Source organism: Gekko japonicus, unplaced genomic scaffold (assembly GCF_001447785.1).
Source record: "Gekko japonicus isolate JY-2015 unplaced genomic scaffold, Gekko_japonicus_V1.1 scaffold1967, whole genome shotgun sequence".
Lineage (NCBI taxonomy): Eukaryota > Metazoa > Chordata > Lepidosauria > Squamata > Gekkonidae > Gekko > Gekko japonicus.
In genome coordinates, this window is record NW_015175421.1 from 92,825 (window position 1) to 115,997 (window position 23,173).

Consider the following 23,173-nt stretch of genomic DNA (forward strand, 5'->3'; position numbering starts at 1 on the left):
CGTGTTTGGGACGATGCTGGGGCCGCTGTCGGAGTTGTAGAACTTCCTCCTGGTCCGAGGCGTCGGAGCCGCTGCTCCTTTGGGTGCGGTGGACCGCCTTGGCGCGGCGGTCTCGATGGGCCTGCTCGTAGGCGGAGGCCTCCCGGACCGCCATCCGGTAGGCTCTGGAACTCGCAGTTGGTGGCCGCTCGCCGGAGTCCTGCCAGGAAATCGTAGATGGACTCGTCGGGCCCTTGTACCCTTGCGCAGAAGTCCATTCGTTCCGCGAATTTGGTGGGCTTGGGAGCCAAGTGGTCCGTCAACGCCTTGATCAGCTCCGTGTAAGGCTCCTCCGCCGTCTTCTTTGGGGCGATGAGGTCCTTTAGGAGTAGGACCGTGCCCATGCCGCACAGCTGGAGGAAATGGTCCTTCTTCGTCCCATCCTCCGTGATTTTGTGGCAGTTGAAGTAGCTCGTCAGGATCTCGAGCCAGGCCTCCCACTCGGTGGGGCGGTTGATGTCAAAAACGGGGATGTTGCTCGGAGGAGTCGCCATTGGGCTGCAGCCACGTGGTTGGGTGGCCTCTGGGATGGCGATGGCGTCGGGAGCGTTGTGGAGGGCGCTGCTGCTCTCGGGGTCAGCAGGGAGTGAGGCGGAGCCGGGAGCGGAGTGATGAGCGATTGCCGGAGAGCTGGGCTGCGAAATGGCGCGGTTCCTGGAGGTCTCGGCGTCGGTGCTCGGTGCAGTGCTCGTGTTGGCGTCCGGGTCTTTGTTCATGGGGTCGTGAATCCCACCTTCGTCGCCAGTGAAAAGTATGCAGACGGAGAGTGATTCCAGCTAAGCATACCTTTATTTAGTTCAGGACAAAGACAAGTGACCGGCTCGGTTTATATATGTTCAGAAAACCCGCCACCAAGCATACCTAAACACACCCCCTACTCCCGATAGGCTATTTACAGTAACCGGGCGACCATTGGTCTCCCGGCTGGGAAGCTAGCCCTTTTGATTGGGCCGGCTAGGATCCTCTGGATCCTTTGTCTTTCGACTGAAGCTAACATAGGAATTGTGCCTGGCCAGCCCGGGCAAGTCCGGGCATGTCAGGCTGAATACATTACACCATCTTAGGCTGGCTCGGAAGTTAGTTCCTTTCCTCGACCATGACGACCTGGCCACAGTGATCCATGCGACGGTCACCTCGAGGTTAGACTACTGCAACGCTCTCTACGTGGGGCTGCCTTTGTCGCAAATCCAGAAGCTGCAGCTAGTGCAGAATGCTGCAGCCAGGCTCCTGATGCGTCTCCTAGACGGAAGCACATCCGTCCTGTGCTGAAAGCGCTGCACTGGCTGCCAATAGTGTACCAGATTCGCTTCAAAGTGCTGGTTCTTACCTTTAAAGCCCTATACGGCCAGGGTCCAACATACCTGAGGGACCGCCTTTCCCCATATATATCCCCAAGAGCACTACGGTTGGGGACGCAACATCTTCTGGTGACCCCAGGCCCCAAGGAGGCCAGGCTTGCTGGTACTAGGCCCAAGGCCTTTTTGGTGGTGGCTCCTACCTGGTGGAATGAGCTCCTGGAGGAGATCCGGGCCCTGCGGGACCTTGCACAGTTCCACAGGGCCTGTAAGATGGAGCTCTTCCACCAGGCTTTCGATTAGGAGTCGCCGCCGCCACCACCATCACTACCACCACCAACGAGTTTGGTAACAGCGGGGTGTTGGAATGGCCTGGCTACAAACAAACTGCAGCACTATGGCGCATGGAGACCACTGAACTGAGATCTGTTTAAATATCCTCCTGATACCATCTACTAAATGGAAGACTGCTATTGTGGACCATCTTGGAGCATTTTATTTTGTACATTTGGTAACTATTTGTTTTTATCCTGTTTTTATGTACCGGCATGCATGCCCTGATGTTAGCCGCCCTGAGCCCGTTTGCAGGGAGGGCAGCCTAGAAATCGAATAAATAAATAAAATAATTTTTTTGCATTTGAGAAGCTTCTAATGTTTCCAGTGTTTTCTGTTCAATGTGTAACTGTTTGTAAACCTTTTTGCTGCCTGTTTCTTTATGCTTGGATTCTAATAGATGGATTTTAGCCAGGAATTCCTTTCTGACATTGTCTTTTTGTTTCTTGTTGTAGAAAGCTAGGGAAATGATTTTTCCACAGATCACGGCTTTAAAGGCATCCCATAATATATTGTGCGAGACCCCACAATGGGCATTATCAATAAAACAGTTTTGAATTGATATAGCTATGTTGGAAGAAATTGAAGGGTTCAATAAAAGAGATGTGTTTAATGACCAATTTGTCTTAAACTTTTGTGTTTTAAATGCTTTTGAAGTGCATGTTGTCCAGTATTTGGAGAGGAACACAACTCCCTCCCTCGCCCCTCTGCCTTCTGATAATGTTTTGTCTTGTTAATGTTTTCTGGTTACAGGCTATACTTGAGCCATTCCATTCATCCTCCACTCCCTCGTGGCTTGTCGCTACTTGTAACTTTTCTACTCGTATATCCTCGTCCTTTCTTCTTTCCTCCCCTCTCTGTTCTGCTTTTTTGCCTCTGAAAGCTAGTCTGACTGATTTTATTTTTTCAATCTGTTTTTCTCCTTCAGACATTTTCTTCATTTCCTCCTCAGCTGGCTTCTCTTGAACTAGAGCTTCCTCTTTGTTAGTTGGTCTTGGCCTTCTTTGCAACCAACCATCCATCCATCCATCCTGCATGCATTTCCCATTCGTCATGCTTTACTTGTCTTTCCTGGTACTTGGTACTTACTTACTTGAATAGTTTGCTTTTTTTCCCCATGGGGATTTGCTAAGGTGTTAAGGAATTGCCTCCCCCACTCTGTTCTTTTAGCTTGTCCTTTTCACTTTTGCTCTGCTCTCAGATAGTCACCCTTGCACCTTCCTCTCCTGTTTCTATTTCTGTTTCCATCGCCATCTGTTCATCTCATAAAGGTACATACGTACTTAAAGGATCTTTTAACCTATAGTTTTTGAGTAGTGCCACATTAGAATCTGCATAAACCAGTCTAAAAAATCAACTTAAAATCATTTTCTACTCACTATAATGTGGTGGGGAGGGGGATCGCAACCGCCAAATTAACCTCCAAATCCACTCCAGCTAAAAGTCTCCCCAATTTTCTTCCACTGATGTATCTTCCACCCAAACTAGGGATGGAATAATCCACAAATCTCTCACATTGGAGAAAAAGGGGCATGCCAGTAAACAATGTTCCCGTGTATCAGTTTTCCCAGAAGCACAACAGGATAGCCTCTCCAAATAGGGCGTCTCCTTATAACAACCATTTGTTACTTGAGGTGGTACAGAATTCACCCTGGCAAACCTCAGAGTGTTGGTGTATAAGTTTCAGCACCTAGATCTCTAAGATCTACTTGACAGCTGACAGCTGTAATAATCTAGATTCAGCCAGTTTGGACTGGGCAGAGCTGAAGCACAGTCAGAATGAGTCAGCACTGTTCTGATTGGCTGGTCATGTGTATATATGTAGCAATGTACCACTGTATATTTCCCCTTGAGGGTGGATGGCGTCTGGCGAAGCACTTTGTTGGAGAGCTGTAAATACTGTAAATAAATTCCTGTATATAGTTACCACTGGACTGAGTAAGTGTGGTTTACTATTGGAAGCCTCTGGTGAGTGAAAGACTGCTGAGAGTGCAAACGTGACTGAGGTGCTGGTTCATACTACCACACGCACTGCGCGACACAGAGCTCTCCTGCAGCTGATGAAGCAACCAGAGCAGCTCCAAGTGGAATTATCACTGCCAGAACATCTCGTTTCAGAACTTCCAGTACACCCTGAAGCAATTCAACAATAACCGTGAATTGATAATATCAAATTTGTTAATATCAAGACTGTTTATATCAAGGTTTAGAACAGAGCTGAAGAAAAACACTAAGTGCCAAACTATAATCTAAATAACATCCCTGACAATTTTAAATAACATGCAAATAACAAATTTGCACTCCGAAAGTCCTAAGGAGATGGCCTCACAGCTTACACAAAGCTATCCTTATGCTCCCCAAGTACAATCCTTAGTGAGCCAGTATTACAACAATCCAATTCAGCAAACCCACTCGCAGGAAGGGAAAATAAAATCAGATGCAAAACTCCCACCAGACAATGCCACGCTTCAAGCTCCACCCTTACATCACAGGCATGAAATGCGGCTCAGTCCCTACATGGGCCTCATTTAAGGCTACTCTCTCTCATGCAGTACCCTTCATGCACCATCAGCCATGTGCAGCTCTGAACAGGATTCCTGCCGGAAGGAGCATCTGGCACACGGATCTCATATAGATATGGAAGAACATGGGTGAGAAAACAGAACCCCGAGGCAGAACAAATCCCATCCTAGGGTTGCCAGTCTCTAGATGGTAGCAGGAGATCTCCCGAAATTCTACTTGGTCTCCAGGTTATAGAGGTCAGCTCCTTTGGAGAAAATGGCTGCTTTGGCAGGTAGACTCTAAGGCATTATGCCCCACTGAGGTTCCTCCCCTCCCCAAACCCCGCCCTCCTCAGGCTGCACCCACCAAAGTATGCAGGAATTTCCCAGCCCATACACCCAGCTGCGGTGGCTCAAGTGGTTAAGACGCTGAACTGCAGGCTGTGGAAGGTCGGTAGTTCAGCAGTTCGAGACCCGAGTGTGCTGCATGACGGAGTGAGCTCCCATCTCTAGTTCCAGCTCCTGCCAACCTAGCAGTTCGAAAGCAAGAAATTGCGAGTAGATAAATAGGTACCACTTCAGTGGGAAGGTAACAGCGTTCCGTGTGCCTTGGTGTTTAGTCATGCTGGCCACATGACCACGGAAATGTCTTCGGACAGCGCTGGCTCTTCGGCTTTGAAACGGAGATGAACACCGCAACCCTAGAGTCGGATTCGACTGGCTTTCGAGCAAGGGAACCTTTACCTTTACCTTTTTAAACAGACTTCAGCAAGTAGCTGCAAAACCAACACATCTATCTCTTGTCGCAATGGGACATATGAGAGGAGCTGGTGATCTGCTGAATCACGTCTCTGATTTCTTTGTTTCTCAGACTGTAGATAATGGGGTTGAAGAGAGACCCGAGTGTGCCGCATGACGGAGTGAGCTCCCATCTCTAGTTCCAGCTCCTGCCAACCTAGCAGTTCGAAAGCAAGAAATTGCAAGTAGATAAATAGGTACCACTTCAGTGAGAAGGTAGCAGCGTTCCGTGCGCCTTGGTGTTTAGTCATGTCGGCCACATGACCGCGGAAATGTCTTCAGACAGCGCTGGCTCTTCGGCTTGGAAACGGCGATGAGCACCGAACCCCTAGAGTCGGATTCGACTGGCTTTTGAGCAAGGGAACCTTTACCTTTACCTTACACCCAACTGATTTCTACCCCTTCAATGGACACTCTTGGTGCCCAATCAGATGGAAGATACCAAAACCACCAAAGAGTTAACTCCCTTAATGCCAACTCCATATTCTAAACAATAGATAAGAATAGAGTGGTCGGCTGTATCAAGAGCCACTGATAGATCTGAGAGTATTAACAGGGATGAACGTGCCCTGCCCAACTTGGAGATTGTCTACCGGTGCAACTAAAGAGGTCTAAAGTTCTGAATCTGAGCCCAAGCCTGAAATGAGATTGCAATAGGTCAAAAGGCACATGCATCATCCAAGAAACCTGGAGCTGTTCCACCATCACCCACTTGATCACCTTCCCAAGAAGAGGTAAACTGCAGACTGGCTTATAACTGGCCATCTCATCCTCAGCTAATCAAGGTTTTTAAAGCTCTGAGAACTGTTTCCTTCAAGGGTCTAAGGAGAGCCACCTCAGTTAGTGAGGTGTTAATAACTAATCAATGGCTCCAATACTAGCAAGCTGCTAGCGAGCTAGGTGGATGGTAAACCAGCAAAATGCCTAAACTGTCCACAGTGCCCAACACAAAATACCTACAATCAAAGCTGTCTGCACCAGGGTATCTACTGACAGAGAAAGACACATGGAAAAGAATCACTATCCCATCCCCTCCTCCTCCAGTTCAAGGCTGGTGAAATCCAACTGAGTCAAACTAACAGCATCAAATTCTTCCATCCAGGTTTCGGTCTAGGTCAACCTGTGATGGAGACCTGTGATCTTTGTTACAACCCATTTGGACCTGAGTTTACGCTCTTGTTTCAAAAGTACCATGATGGATCTGATCCAAATTGGCTTTGTCCTAGTCCACTGTTCTTTGCAAGAGCTTCAGCAACCACCATGCACAAGGTGGTGACCCACCAAAAACTGGCCATTGGTCCATAGTTGGATCATGCTTCTACCAGCTCCCCCCCCCTTTTCCTTAATCATTACAGGCTTTAATCATTACAGGGAGGGGCTGTGGCTCACTGGCAGAGCATCTGCTTGGCACGCAGACAGTCCCAAATCTAATCCCTGGTGCCTCCAGTTAAAAGGATTGGGTAGGAGGTGTGAAAGATCTCACCCTGGAGAGCCGCTGCCAGTCTCAGTAGACAATACTGACTTTGGCGGACCAAGGGTCTAATTCAGTATAAGGCAGCTTCATGTGTTCATGCCCTTTGGCACATTTTCTCCCCTTCCAGGGATTATGCAAGTTTTCTCTTGGCTGTCTCATGGAATCATATGATGGTGGCAGCTGGAACCTGTTCATCAGGTGAAATAATGTTGAATGTTTAATGAGTTCGTTATGAGCACTTACTTTCTAAGATGGAGAGATAGGATCTGGACTGTATGCAGCCGAGCAGAGGACCCAGCCCCTGCTAGAGACGCTGACTACAGTTCTCCGTAGGAGGAAGGCCTGAGAGCTACAGAGGATGCAGAGTCAAAACAGTGCTGGTCCGCTCCGGAACAGTTCCTGATTACTAGAAAGTCGTGCTTCCTTGCAATCTTCAAGCTCACTGTTTTCCCCCACACACACAGCAAACTTTCCCTGTGCAAACCCCAGTATAGCTGTGGCTGCTTCCTGTAATGCATTGGCAACAGAGTTTCCATATGGCAAGTTCCCATGCCTTTTCCCTGTCGCAGTCCCATGGCAGCCATTCCCCACCATGGCCTATGGCACTGGGAAGTAAGGTTCCCAACCTCCAGGGGGTGCCTGGGGATCCCCCAGAATTATACCTGATTTCCAGACTACAGAAATCAGTTCCCATGGAGAACATGGCTGCTTTGTAGGGTGGACTCCATGGCATTATGTCCTGCTGAGGCTCATCCCCTCCCTAAACCCTGCCTTCCCCAGGCTCCGCCCCCAAATCTCCAGGAATTTGGAAGCTTAACCCCAAGATTGTTTGAACTGATAACTGACATACCATGATACTGTTGTAAAATAGTCAAAAGTGTTTAATACTCAGACTATCAATGGATCTTGCTCTATTGGAAAGAAGAGATTTCTTTGCTTTTAAAAACCTTCATTTCTAAGGGTAAAAGGTACACGGGATAACTACAAATAAACATAACACTAACAGCTACATTTTCTAAGCTGTCTATAGTCAACACTAACACAGAGATAACAGAGAATCTGTCCTTCTTCTCGACCCCCAGAAAGGAAGTCACCTGAAAACAAACAACCAATCTGTATCACAATAGAAGCTACTTTTCCCAGGCTAATTCCCCATTGGCTCAGTGCCAGGTATCCCTACCAGGTCAGTCTAAACAATAGCAATACTAGGCAAACAAGTTAACCCTATAATGACTGAATTGTCAGACCTTGTAAACACATGCATTTCCAACAGATACTATATCGATATGTCAATTACATTAAAAAAAAAAAAAGACCTCACAGAAGCCTCCTCCTGGGAGTGTGTGAAATGCCCGCTATGGGGAATGGTGAAAATGGCCACCATTTGAGCAGGATCTGAGAAATGTAGACTTTGCCCCCCAACACACAGCAGCCAGCTTTGCTGCAGTCTTCCCCAGAGCATCACAGAAAAGCAGGATTTGGAAAGATCCAAGAAAAGACAGGAAAAGCCAAGCCAGATCATGCAAGGTTATTTGAGGCATTCATCAAGGGAATGACACGGCACGAGGATCAGATACAGAGGGCAGCTGGTCCTGCCAGTTTGGTGTCGTGGTTCAGAGCGGTGGACTCTAATCTGGAGACCTGGGTTTGATTCCCCACTCCCCCACTTGCAGCTGCTGGATGACCTTGGGCCAGTCATGGTTCTCTCAGACGTGTTCTCTCAGAGCTCTCTCAGCCCCACCTTCTGCACAGGGTGTCTGTTGTGGGGAGAGGAAGGGAAGGAGACTGTAAGCCGCTCTGAGACTCCGCGTGAAGGGCGGGGTATAAATCTAACTCTTCTTCTGCTGCTGCTGCTGCTGCTGCTTCTTCTTCTGCTTTCCCACACTCCAAGTGCAATTTAGGGCTGCCAGCTTTGGGCTGGGGAATTCCTGGAGATTTCAGTTCTAGGCAAGCACCCTTCTTCTGGCTAATGAGAGGAGAGGGGAGTTCCCCTGCATTTAGAGACTGGCTCTGCTGAGGATGACTACTCCTCAGATGAAGAAGACTCCTCTGGAGTCAGCCCAGAAGAGGAACTTTTGGCAACCCTATGACATGATCCATCACAACCTCCTGTTAAACTAGGGGCATGGGAAGGCAATAGAGTTCCCAGTTAGCTAGAAAAGAATTGTTTGGAAGAAATCAGGGGCACATGCTGTTTCATTTCCTTAATGCCAGATGATTTATCTAAATGCTTTTATTTTTTAAATCTTTGCACACAGATGTGTATTGGGGCAGAGATAGGGATCCCAAGTCCCCCCGGGGGGCAGGGAACCCCCCGCCCCAGAGGCCCGTTCCCCGGCGGCGCCGGATCAGGCCCCGGGGGGAACTCCACCCCTGGCGTCCTCCCGTCACTTCCGGATGACATGCGTGCGGTGCACAAGACGCCGGCGGAGATAGACTTGGCAACCCAAGGCAGAGAGGACTGTGGCCTGGGTGGGCCTGAAGAAGCTACTGGCAGCTTGCCTGCCTGCAAAATTCAGATTGGCCTCCTTACTGTATCTCTGGAGCTTGGATCCAGCCAGCTCCTTAGCTCCATATTGTCCATTTCCTCTCTAAAGTCCCCATCAGATGTGGCTTTTGTCCATGCTGGTCCATGATCCCCATCAGGGTAGAGCCAGTCTGGTGCAGTGGTTAGATTAGGATCTGGAAGACCCAGGTCGGAATGCTTATTCTGCTGTGGAAGTAGGGCTGCCAAGGGCCAACTCTGACTTGTCAAATTCCTGGAGATTTAGGAGTGGGAGATGACAGAGTCTGGGGAGGGGAGGGAGCTCCGCAGGGATGTGACGCCGTAGAGTCCACCCCCCTCCAAAGCAGCCATTTCTTCCAGGGGAACTGATCTCTGTGGTCTGGAGATCAGGTGTAATTTGGGGAGAACTCCAGGCTCTGCCTGGAGATTGGTAATCCCATATGGAGGCTTGCTGGGTAGCCTTGTTGGGCCAGTTGTACAGTCTCAGCCTAACCTACCTCACAGTACTGTTTGGATCAAATGGAGGAGTGAATATTGTAAGCCACTTTAAGGAGAAAAGCAGGGCTTTAATGAAATGAATAAATAGATGATAACCCCTAGTCCAGTTTCTTACTCTCTCTGGCAAAAATGCACCTTTGATCAATATGTTGTTCAGATAAGGAATACCATGTTCTGATCTCTGTCTTGCAGGGCACCCCTTTCTTCTGATTCAAGATGAAGCGGGGGTCTGATTGGCTTAGGGTTCCCAGGTCTGGTTTGGGAACTACCTGGAGATTTGGGAGGTGGAGTCTGAGGAGGGCGGGATGGGGTGTTCAGTGGGGTGTTATGCCATAGAGTCCACCATCTGAAGCAGCCATTTTCTCCAGGCGAACTGATCTCTGTCACCTGAAGATCTGTCGTACTACCAGGAGAGCTCCAGCCACAGATTGGCAGCCCTAGATCAGCCGCTGGTTTCTCTGAAAGAGACAGTGGCCATTTTTATTGTTCCTGTTGCTTCTCTGTCCCAGTAGCCCACAGTGAATATAGTTTTCACTCAATGCCACATCAACCAATTAAATTGGCAACGCATCCTGGGTTGGATCCAACCAGCTTTTCCACTGGTTGGAAAGGAAGGAGGGTCGCTTTTGACCACCCAAACAGGCTATGTTGGGGATCTCGAGATCTGCATGGACCAAAGCCCTGTGGAATGGGGGCTGGGTGTCGTGAAAACCTTTGCCTGATAACTTCAGTGGATTAATCCTCTGTTGAAGTCCCAAGAGCAAACTTTTTCCCCTAGTCAATTGACAACCCCCTTTCAACGGTGGGGGTGGGAATTGGTTGCAGGAAGACAGCTGCCAATCCTCTGTAAGGTCCAGGCATTTGTCTCTCTCCTGTTGCAGGAACTTAAAGCCTGGGCAGGACTAAAAGTGCAAACTGAGGTGCAAGAGCCAAAGGTCTCTTGGCTTGTAGCCATAGCTCATGGCCTGCTGACTTCATGGACCAACCTTGCGGATATCAGCCTAGCCCAGCATGTTTTGTGTACCTTTTTGCTTCTTGCTTTTACCCTGTATTTTGTTTACATTTATTTCTGTCCTACTGTTGCTGTTTTTTGCAAGCAGGATAAGAAATACGCTAAAGAAATAAACCCCAATGCTTGCAGATAACTTTACCAAACTACGAATGCCAAACTAAATGCACACTATACAATACATGACTTCCTTTCCGTGCACACAGGGGACTGAATTCAGCTATGAACTATGTCAGGGAGAGAGGAAGAGCTCCTGCTCTCTGCCCCCACTGTTTTACTGAGCAAAAATGGCCCTGGGGATAGGGGTGTGCCCCCATGCTCCCACTTGATGGAGGAGGAGGACCAAAAACGGGGAGAGGGAACTGGTGTTGTGCAACATCATAACATCACTTCCAGATGTGTACCCCAAAATGATGTCATCATGTTACACAATGCTGTAGGAATTTCTCAGATTCTATGGTAAAAAACCCATAGATATTTGGGAAATTCCTAGAGAGTTGCTGATGCTGTGACAACACTTCTGGGTATGCACCAGGAAGCACCATCACGGCATTGTGGAATGCATTCCCAGAGTCTCTGTCCCTTCTCAGTGCTGGGGGGGGGGAGTTTTGGAGCTGCACATGGAGTATTCCCAGACTGTCTGGAACCTGGACTCATCTTGTTAAAAATGTATTGTTTACTTTGCCCTTCAAATTGTGGTGTTTTGATTCACTCCAATGTTTCCACCTTCACATTCTTAGCCTACTGCAGCACTGCAGTGATGCACAAAGCAATAACTCTCCGTTAGGAATGTAGGTCAGGCATGCTGTACAAAACAAAGGGTCTAGTGTCTCTGGTCCACACTGAATGGGATGAAAACAAGTCAAGCAGCCTATTACTTACCTAGGAGACAGGAAGAATTTATGTGCTGGCTGCAGAAGGCTTGGAAACCGGGCTAAACTAAGACACAACTAATATTGATTTCAGAGCCCGGAGAAACTCTTCAATCTCACAAAAAGAGCTCACAGTCCGATGCAGAGGCCCAGGGTTCTTCTCTGGACACAGCTGCAAAAGATTTTTCTAGGAAGTATTTCTAAACAGAAACAATGACTGTTGTTAACAGGAGGTAAGTTTTGGCAGACGCAGTCCAATAATCTTGCTAGTGCCCCCCTCCTCCAGCCTAAGCAGTCAGAAGTTTTGGGGCAGCAGGTTCCCTTGGGAGGCAAGAGCACTGGACACTTTTGTACCATTTGCTTCCTTTACAAGTGCACAGGTGGAAGCAAAGAAGAACGCCTACAGGGCAGCAGTCCCCTCACCCAGCAGCCTATCCTGGAGACACAGAGATCCTATATCCCCAGGGTGTTTCAGGCAACTCTCAGCTGTGCCTTTTCTGCTCTGTAGCTCTGCTCAGTCATTCTGATTTTTGCAATCCAACTGCATTTAAGAGAAAGCACTATGTGCAAACCTCTCGAGACTCACAGTTGCCATTTTATGGAAACAGGACAATGCACATATCTTCATTATATGAGAACCTATTCCAGTGGCATGCACCAGAGCTGGAAAGTAAGCCTGTTGCCCTGTTCTTTAAAAAGTGACTGTGTATGTGGCTGACTATTGCGCACAGCGCTATCTCCTTACATCTAGGATCTGAACTGTGCTTCCTTTTCACACATATTCTCACTCCCTTCAGCAGTGTGTGAGGGGGTGTCATCTCCTACAAGCCCTGGTTGGCAGGCTGCTTGAACAGAACGTGCAACACGGAATTGTTTAGGAGGGTGCTTTTATAAACGGAATGGACTTTTTTCAGTTTATTGATCAATTTATCAAATGAATTATCTTGTTTTTACTGCATTGCCTTCTAATTTGCTTAAACTCATTTTTACATGGTTTATGTTATCCACTTGTTTTCTAACTCTGTCATTCACTTTGAGTCTCAAGGAGGTGGACTGTAACTAAACAACTACATGGAACAGTCCACTGTCGTAGCAATTATGGCCAAATAATGAGGCATCCATGTTAACGTTCCCTTTGTCAATGCACGCTGAACTCAGGCGGAAAAGCTCTACATCGGCTTGCGGTATCACTGAAACTCATCCAAATCTTCCTGAAAAAGAAAACAGGCTACAAAGCACAAGAGAATCCATACAAAAAGTATCCCAGGCAGCAACAAAGGTGATTGTAAAGAAAATACTCCAAAACCCAAAGCACCCAATCACTTCCATACATACTCCTGCTGCTGGGTTGTTGGTTTTTTTAAAGACCTCCTAACGCTGGGTATTTACTCAGAATTACTCCACTGGGTTTCGCTGGCGGGGAAGCGGGGAATAGGACTGCAGCGTTACTAAAGTCAGTCTTGCGGCACCTTAAAGGCCAGGGCTGCAATCCTGTGCACACTTACCTGGGAGTAAAACCTACTGAAGTGAATGGTCTTTAGTTCTGAGCCCTAACACATTCATTGTAACGAGCGTATTCACCTTGAGGGTGCTTCCCAAAGACCCTGCCACGATTTTGGCTGTAACCGCTATGTAAATTAGACGCTATGGTCAAACAGAAAACCTAAAGAGCCTCTTGCTCAGGGTAAAAGAGGAGAGCGCAAAAGTGGGCTTGAAGCTCAACATCAAAAAAACTAAGATCATGGCATCCGGCCCCATCACTCCTTGGCAAATAGAAGGGGAAGTCGTGGAAGTAGTGACAGAATTCACGTTCCTGGGATCCCAGATCACCGCAGACTGTGACAACAGCCATGAAATTAAAAGACGCCTGCTCCTTGGGAGGAAAGCGATGGCGAACCTAAACAGCATGATAAAAAGTAGAGACATCTCCCTGCCAACAAAAGTCTGCATGGTCAAAGCAATGGTATTCCCAGTAGTCATGTATGGCTGAAATATATAAAATTATTTATGATAGGTTATAATTCATCTGTGCACGGTATCTGTTGTATGAACAGAACGTGTAACACGGAATTGTTTAGGAGGGTGTTTTTATATAAACGGAATGGACTTTTTTCAGTTTACTGCACAATTTATCAAATTAATTATCTTGTTTTTACTGCATTGCCTTCTAATTTGCTTAAACTCATTTTTACATGGTTTATGTTATCCACTTGTTTTCTAACTCTGTCATTCACTTTGAGTCTCAAGGAGGTGGACTGTAACTAAACAACTACATGGAACAGTCCACTGTCGTAGCAATTACGGCCAAATAATGAGGCATCCATGTTAACATTCCCTTTGTCAATGCACGCTGAACTTAGGCGGAAAAGCTCTACATAGGCTTGCGGTATCACGGAAACTCATCCAAACCTTCCTGAAAAGAAAACAGGCTACAAAGCACAAGAGAATCCATACAAAAAGTATCCCAGGCAGCAACAAAGGTGATTGTAAAGAAAATACTCCAAAACCCAAAGCACCCAATCACTTCCACACATACTCCTGCAGCTGGGTTGTTGGGTTTTTTAAAGACCTCCTAACGCTGGGTATTTACTCAGAATTACTCCACTGGGTTTTGCTGGCGGGGAAGCGTGGATTAGGACTGCAACGTTACTAACGTCAGTCTTGCGGCACCTTAAAGGCTAGGGCTGCAATCCTGTGCACGCTTACCTGGGAGTAAAACCTACTGAAGTGAATGGTCTTTAGTTCTGAGCCCTAACCACGCCTCATTAGAGCCGAACTCTCTGGTCTGTTCGGTTGTCACGTGTCTTGGGCGGCGGGGAGGGCTCTGGGTTCTTTAGGAACGGGGTGATGGGAAAAGACCTGGGTGGAGCTGGGGCTCCTGGGATGGGTGGACAGGTAGTCAGTAATTAGGTGAATTAACGTGCAATAATTGCACGTCTCTAACCATGCCCAGAGTACATTTCACCACACAGGAACCCAGTTTCATATTTGAGGCTTGGGCTTCTTGGACACAACATGTGACTTCTGGCCAAGGTAGATTCTCCTCAGCATTTCTTATTCTGGGAGTCAGGCCAGGTTCATTCCTGCAAGAGAATAAGATGGGAGAATCTTAAATCTGTAGAATGGACCGCAGACTGTAGTGGGTGGATATATGGTTGTTAGCTGGCTGGCAGAAAAATGCAGGTTTCATATTGCAGAAATCGGCAGTTGAAGCTTTTCATGGCATGGACCCAAATAACATCGCTATATAACCTGCTGCAGATTGTACGTGTTAAAGGAATAGCTACGGTAACTAATGCAGAACTTGCCTGAAGCTAGCTAGATTTCAGTTCTGAGCATTCCTTTGCACAGCAGACTTGCAAATCGAAAGCTAGCATTGCAAAAAAGACACTTCTACCTTCCCTCTAATTCAATTAACATGTTGTTGGGAGCATCCCTTCCATGGAAATGGCATTGAGGAGAATTGCAGTGATATACAGTACTGTGTTTACTTCATTTATAGTTCACCTTTCTCACTAGACTTTACACCATGGCCTATAGATCTGGTGGCCTGAAAGATTTTTAAAAATATATATATTAAAAGAAATAGTATGAAGAAATAGTATAAAGGAAATACAGAAAGGAAAAGAGGGCTGCTAACATAATTATATAGATCATAGATGATTATATATAGTCAAGTATATAAGACAGAAAATATTTCTCCCCAACACCACCTTCATTACATTGAAAAGTTTTTGGAACTTTGTCTATAACATACAATGATATTTACTTCTGATAAGGTATATTTATATTCATTGTTTTACATTTCAGATTTCATAACTAGTCAGTTTTGTATTATTAGTTTCGTCATTGCTACCTACTCAGTATTAACATATTTTCACATCTGAACCGGCCTTGGCTGGGAGGGCAGGGTATAGATTTGATAAATAAATAAATCTTGTGCATACTTGCTGTTACTTTTAACAAGTAGATAATATAACAAAAATAGAGAAAGAAAGTCTATTATAAATCTCATAACAAGAAAATTTAAAAAGATGTTCTTCCCAGAGTCCACTTCCTTACACACATTTATATTCAGGATGTTACATTTAAAATTGATTCTGCTTCTTCATTACCATACATTTTTATACAGTAATTTAAACTGCTTCTCATTCTAAATTTGTCTCCTGCTTGCATAGTACACACTCCATCTCTCCTCAGATTTCATAATTGACTGGTTTCTCAAATAAGTTGTTAATTTCTCCATTACTTGCATATTCAGCAAGTTTATTTTCCCATTCTTTGAGGTGTGGACAGAAATCTAGTTTCCATTTTGCTGCATAGATATTTCTAGCTGCTCTCAGCATATATTTGAATATCTCTTCCAAAATTTATGGTAATCTGTTAGAAACTATACCTAATAGCATATTCTTGGCTTCCATAAGGGATCTGAACTTTAATATGTTCTGCATTTTTCCATATATTTATTTCCAGTATCTTTTTGCTTTTTTACACATTCACCACATATGAAAAAAGGTTTCATCTATGTCATGAGATTTCCAGCATTTTTCTTTGTAGTTTTTATTTGCTTCCTCAATATCCTTTGGAGTTATATATCGTCTGAAAAACATTTTATACCAATATTCTCTTAACTCCTGGCTGGCTGTAAACTTGCTATCTTTTCCCTATAACCGTTCCCATTGGTGCATAGATATCTGTTCTTTAAAGTTTTGCATCCTTTTAATCATACATTTTTCACTTGTTCTTCTGTTTCTAGCTTGAGTAATATCTAGTATATCCATTGTCATAAACGCTCTATTTGTTTTATAATCGGGTGTTTGAATTCAGTCATGTCTCTTAGACCTCCGCCTTCAGTGTTCATGATCTTCTTTAATCTTGAAGATGATTGATAATATAGCAACCCTTGAGTGTTTATACCTTCATCTCTAATATCTTGCCATGACTTGATTTCCTCCTGAGTATTTATCAGTGTTTATACCTTCATTCCCTTGCTTGAAAGCCAGTTGAATCCGACTCTAGGGATGCGGTGCTCATCTCCGTTTCCAAGCCAAAGAGCCAGCGCTGTCCAAAGACATTTCCATGGTCATGTGGCCAGCATGACTAAATGCCGAGGCACACGGAACGCTGTTACCTTCCCACCGAAGTGGTACCTATTTATCTACTTGCAATTTCTTGCTTTTGAACTGCTAGGCTGGCAGGAGCTGGGGCCAGAGACGGGAGCTTACTCCGTCATGCGGCACTCGGGTCTCGAACTGCTGAACTACTGACCTTCTGGTCGGCAGTTCAGTGTCTTAACCACTTGAGCCACCGCAGCCCATGTGTTACACATTCACCACATATGAAAAAAGGTTTCATCTGTGTTGTGACATTTCCAGCATTTTCCTTTGTAGTTTTTAATTTGCTTTCTCAATATCCTTTGGAGTTATATATCGTCTGAAAAACATTTTATACCAATATTCTCTTAACTCCTGGCTGGCTGTAAATTTGATATCTTTTCCCCATAACCATTCCCATTTAGTGCATAGATATCTGTTCACATACCATATGTTAAAAACCTTTTTTATTTCTTGTATTCTTATTGTGATTGGCTTCTACTGGGGACATGAGTGGAGAATTTGGGGGGCTCTTCACACTTTTGTGCTTTAATATCTTATAACATCTAAGCCTGATGAAGCATGTTGGTGGAATCCAAAGCTTGCGTAATGTATTGTGTCAATCTGTTTGGTCCTAATAAAAAGTATGAAATGGAGTTCATTCTTGATTTTGGATTCCGAATGGACCAGTATGGCTCTGCAACTTCTTTTATTTGCACATTTAGAGAACAGCACACTAACAGCAGTATCATAAGACTACATAGAAGTATGGGACCCTCCCTGACCACCTCAGGCTGTCCTTTCCACTAGGTGGGAGCCACAACAGAGAGTGGCCAAGTATTGGCAATGGTTGATCTTGCTGATTTTCGGAGGGGGGGAGGGGTTGGCACCATCAGAAGGCTTTGCTCAGACGAGTCTATGAATTTCAGCGGAGAAATATCGAAAGAAGTGGCTTACCTACCATATAGAGCCAGTTTGGTGTAGTGGTTAAGTGCGTGGACTCTAATCTGGGAGAACCGGGTTTGATTCCCCCACTCCTCCACTTGCACCTGCTGGGTGACCTTGGGTCAGTCACAAGCTCTGGCACAGCTGTTCCTGAAAGAGCCGTTTGTGTCAGAGCTCTCATTCTCAGCCCCACCCACCTCACAGGGTGTCTGTTGTGGGGAGGGGAAGGGAAAGGAGTTTGTAAGCCGCTCTGAGACTCCAAGTGAAGGGCAGGGTATAAATCCAATCTCTTCTTCTTCTTCTATACTGTATATAGCATAGAGTTAACAGCATCTTATGTAACTTTTATAAAGATTAATGGACTACTTACTTGTGGCATCTTGGTAATGGGGAAGCCTACCTAACAGCTTCTGAAAGGCTATTTCATAGAATAGGAGCAACTGCCAAAAAAGCTCTAGGTACAGCAGTGGCTGACTGGACACCTGTGTAAGAGGGAATAACCACTAGGTTGCCAGGTGAGAGGAATAGAGCCTCTGTGTGGTTTGATGCTGAGCTAACACTTGCTGTGCTGGTTTTCTGCTTGCAGGGAGTTCTTGTCAGATGGGAGACGTTCCAAATGATCCTCCTCCTGTAGTCTGATGTCCAGTCTGCAAAATCTGACCACTTTATTCCCTTGCATGTATATATCAGGTCTAAGCTGCTGGATGGTGGAGCTATGGGGAAATACTAGACTTCTAGGGTTCAGTTCCACGTTGTTTCACAGACAAGTTATTGCAGTGACCCAGGGTTAAAATAGGATGGTAGGACCCAGCTGCTTCTTCCAAAGATATAAGCTTCCTATGCATAAAAGGAACAACTTATCAAATCAAGCTGTCACTTGGATCTGTTCCTCTCCTCATCATTTCTGCCCCTTTGTGATCTGTTAATAATGGGATACATGACACTTAGTTCTCCCTTTTTCCCCTGCCAAGTTCAAAAACATCATGGGTTGGAACCAGCCAGTTTTTATAGTCTCATGCAATGATCTTCCCTATATCAGTCCCCATCCTGCATGTTTTTTGTCCACACAGGCCCTGTGACTCCCAGCACAGCATTTTTTTAGAAGTCAAAGGGGACCCCTCCTTCCTTTACACCCCATCAGATAAGCTGGTGGAATCCACCTCCATGTTTTCCCCCTGCTTAAGTAATTGTTGCAGTCTCTGTGTTTTCCTTGCACTGCACTGCATGTGCGAAATTTGGATTCATTCATGTGAATGGCTCAGATGTCCTCAGGGCTTGGACAAAGCTGTATCACACAGGGCTTCTTCCATATGACAATTCCATAATTTATTATCGTATGGCAGTGTGTGTGGAATAGCCAGTAGATCCTAAGATTGTCTGGCAGCCAGAAGTTCTAGCTCTTTTTAGTGTTATGCACCTCTAGGGGGTGAGCTAGACTTTGTTTTCAAGCAAGAGACGTTTCAGAGGTGGTTTGCCATTGTCTTCCTCTGCGTCACGCCCCTGGTATTCTCTGGAGGTCGCCCATCCAAATACTAGCCAAGGCCGACTCTGCTTAGTTTCTGAGATCTGATGGGATCAGACCAGCCTGGGCTCACCAGGTCAGGGCTACAATTCCATAGGTTTGCTTTGAGAGATATTTTGATTTATCTGGTTATTTTGAATACATTTTTAATTTCGCCCATCTTCCAGGGACCTCCGTGTGGCTTATATAATTTTTCTGTTTGCCATTTTATCCTTAAAACAACCCTATATGCTGGTAGATTAGACAGAGAAGAATGAGTGAGAAATGGGCCCAAGGTCACCCAGCATTGGGCCAGTCCCCCTTTCTCAGCCTAGCTTACCTTACAGAGTTGTTGTCAACTGGCAGAGTGAGGATTTGAACTTGGGCCTTCCACATCCTAGTAACTCTTTAACCGCGACGCCATGCCAGCTGTACGTCCTTCACTGTGGTGAACTATTAATGTGTAACAGTATTGTTATCTTCTTTCATTACCCCCAACATGTTTCAGGCTGACAATTGCTTTCTTGGTTAAGCTGTCTAGTTGTCTGTTTTATCTGATGGTTTGCCCCCTTGTTCTAATGCTAATATGGTCAAAGCACATAAGGTAAAGGGACTTGGCACGTGAAAGCAAAACCTGCTATTGAGCCTCTCCAGAGCTTTTGATGAGTGGGTGACATTGGGCCAGTCCCCCTCTCTCAGCCTAAATTACCTTACAGAGTTGTTGTTGTGTATACAGTAGAGTAGGATGATAGAAAGTGTTAATGTTTGGAGGAGAGGGCCTCTGTCTCCTGGGGGAGTATGGGAGGAAAAACCAGGAGTTGAAGGTTGTAAGATGGCCACTGGAGTTGGTTTGGCCTCTAGGCTCAAGTTGTAGCTCTAGAAATAAACACATTAAGTAACTTCGTAAATGGATTTTAGGAGCTGCGGTGGCTCAAGTGGTTAAGACGCTGAACTGCAGGCTGTGGAAGGTCAGTAGTTCAGCAGTTCGAGACCCGGGTGCCGCATGACGGAGTGAGCTCCCGTCTCTAGTTCCAGCTCCTGCCAACCTAGCAGTTCAAAAGCAAGAAATTGCAAGTAGATAAATAGGTACCTCTTCGGTGGGAAGGTAACAGCGTTCCGTGCGCCTTGGTGTTTAGTCATGCCGGCCACATGACCATGGAAACGTCTTCAGACAGCGCTGGCTCTTCGGCTTTGAAACGGAGATGAGCACCGCAACCCTAGAGTCGGATTCGACTGGCTTTCGAGCAAAGGAACCTTTACCTTTAAAAGGATTAGTTCTTAAGGAACCTGGAAGGTCTTTCTAAACCCTGCGTTTTGACAGCTGCAGCTCCCGTGCTTCTATCATTTCACAAAACAGAAGCGTTCAGGATGGCATTTTTATAAGATGATTGGAACTGTAGTACAATGGAACCACTCAGGAGGCTGCTTCTAGTCTGTTGTCATCTGTGACAATGCATACTGTGTGTATCGCCTTCCTTTTTACTACAATGTCTTTTTAAACCCCCTTTCTTCATTGTGGTATGTGATGCCTCAGGCAGTTTTTGTTGCCATTGTTCTCCAGTTCTGTAATCCCAGTCCGACCCCATTGTTTATTGGAGACCTTTTCTATCTGATCAAATAGCTTTTCATATTTTGTAATCGACCTTGAGTCTCAATGAGAAAGGTAGGTTACAAATGATGCCTATCAGGGCTATTTTTGGGTAGGAACGCACAGGAACGGAGTTCCGGCTGTCTCCCGAGTTGGCCACGCCCAGCATGAACTCATTAGCATAATAGGCCACACCCAACAGCAGACACTCATTAGGATTGGCTACATTAGGGTTGTGTGGCCTAACATACAAAGGAGTTCCTGCTACAAAAAAGCCCTGGGTTTTGAAAACAAACAAGGTAAACAGAATAAGAAGCAAAAGGTGGGTGTGGCTGGATAACCACACTTCTGGTAACATGGGGGTGCGTCCTAATATGCTAATGCGCTGTGTTGTCAGGGGTGTGGCCCAATATGCTAATGAGTTCCTGCTGTTGGGTGTGTCCTATTATGCTAATGAGGTCCTGCTGGGCTTTTTCTACAAAAAGAGCCCTGATTGCCGATAATCATGATAATAACTGGAGAAGAACCCCATATGATGAGATCCTTGGGAGAAGGGCAGGGTACAAATATCAAATGGATATTCTAGGACCAAGCTAATCTTGTATTGGTTGTTGCCTTCTGTAAGCAAACGCAAGTCTTGAAAACAAAGTCATAAATCAGTTTGGAGAGGGTGGTTATGGCCAGACAAATTGGCCGGGTTTTTTTTTGTTTCAGTTATTCAACTGCCCCCTGTCAGTCTTGGAAAGAGAGTCCTGAGTCACTCACCGGTGGCATGGCAGAGTGGGCAGAGCTCTTCGAGACAGCTCCAAGAGGGCTCTCAGTAGCTACTTCTGCAGTGCAACACAGTTGTGTCAGGTGGAGGGTCTACCTAACCTGGCTGTAGCTGTAATCCCCCATGATCCACAACTCAGTTGAATCACACAGTGCTGAAACACTGAACATTTTTTTTAAAAAAAAACGGATGTGAGAGTTTATGCTTCTGCAAGGTAAACCACCCTGTGTTGTAGCTTTGCTCATTTCTTCCCATTGGTTTCGTTTCAGGGTTTGTTGAAGATAGTTCCTCTCTGGACTGCACCAACCCATAATGGACTCTCTTCTTTAGAGGAACCAGGAACCCTGGATGCCCCCAGGGTGGAACACGGGACATCATGGCTGAAGCCGTCCATTACATCCACCTTCAGAACTTCAGCAAGTCTCTTCTGGAGACCCTGAACGGGCAGCGTCTGGGCGGGCACTTCTGCGATGTGACGGTGCACATCCAGGAGGCCACGTTGCGCGCCCACCGGTGCGTGCTGGCCGCCGGCAGCCCCTTCTTCCACGACAAGCTGCTGCTGGGCTACTCCGAGATCGAGGTGCCCCCTGTGGTGCCCAGCCAGGTGGTGCGTCAACTGGTGGAGTTCATGTACAGCGGCTCTCTGGTCGTAGCCCAGTCCGAAGCTCTGCAGATCCTCACCGCCGCCTCGATCCTGCAGATCAAGACTGTCATCGACGAATGCACCCAGATCATCTCCCAGAGCCGCAGCCCGAAACCGCCCGCTGCCTCCTCGTCGGTACCCCTCTCCCTTCCCAGGGTTCTGCCCACCAAACCCCAAGAGCAGCCCGCTAAGGAGGCTATCGGTGGCATCTCCCGGCCTGGGGACCTCGAGGCCGCCCACCTTGAGCCTCCCAAGCTGCTCTGTGCTTCTGAGGTGCGCTATAAGCTGCGCGATCTGCTCTCCTCCCAGCACAGGGAGGCGAGGGCAGCCACGTGCGAGGGGGGCCTGAGCGATGGGGAAACGGGGGCTCCTTATCTGCACCCCGCCGAGGCCACGACCAGCTGCCACAGCCGCAAGCAGCGCCAGCCGGTGCGCCTTCAGCTCTCCGAGGCCATGCCCGTCATCATCAAGGACGAGGAAGAGGGTGTTGGAGAAGGCGGGGAGGGGGTGGCGGCCGAACGAGAAGCCAAGCTGAGCTGCTTCGCCGAGTGCAGCGGGAGCGGGAGCTTCCCCACCGGCTACAGCGAGGAGGCGGAGGCCAAGGATTCCGGGGGGCCCGGCGGGGCCGGCAGGAAGGAGAACATCCACTTGGACTACACCACCTCCGAGGGCCAGGACTTCTTTGGGAACCAAGATGTGTTTTCAGAGTCCTTCATCCCGACCTGGCAGGGGGAGGAAAGCGGCGAAGAGGCCGCCCCGTCGGCCACACGGGACAGGGAGAAGTTCCACTCGGACTGCAGCTTGGAGGCATCCAACTTGAGGAGCCTGGCGGGGGAGTTCAAGTCGGACCTGGGCGGCCCTTCCTCGGCGTTCCCGCCCCGCAGCAGTAGCGGCAGCGGTGGCGGCGGGGGGCTGACCTTTGTCTCCTCCCTGGGCATCCAGCGGGAGCTGAAGGCCGAGGTCAGCGGCGCCAACACGGCCACCAGCACCACAAGCATCTTCCAGTTCCACCTCCCCCAGCCCGGCGGCGTGGCCCAGAGCTTTTACAGCATACAGCAGCAGCAGCAAGAGGCGGGCGCCAGCAACATGGTGCAGCTCAGCCCCAGCTCCATCGTCCCAGGCACCCTGCACGGCGGAGAACAGCAGACCCAACAGCCTGGCCCCTCGCGCTGCTCCGAGCCCTCCTACCAGTGTAGCCATTGCCAGAAAACGTTCAGCTCCCGCAAAAACTACACCAAGCATATGTTCATCCACTCTGGTAACAGCTGCTGGGCATGCTGACGTTTCTGGGAGGTGACCGGGGGGG

The 23,173-nt window shown here is 47.2% G+C and overlaps 1 protein-coding gene across 1 annotated transcript in view; it reads left to right on the forward strand.

Annotated features, from left to right (window-relative positions):
* Window positions 1-21,566: 21,566 nt before the first annotated feature.
* Window positions 21,567-23,173, forward strand: part of ZBTB45 (zinc finger and BTB domain containing 45) — a 7,696-nt gene continuing 6,089 nt past the window's right edge. The window contains exon 1 of the mRNA XM_015425801.1: window positions 21,567-23,125. Within this exon, the coding sequence (XP_015281287.1) occupies window positions 21,601-23,125 (1,525 nt within the window). The 5' untranslated portion in view covers window positions 21,567-21,600. The remainder of the gene's footprint in view (window positions 23,126-23,173) is intronic.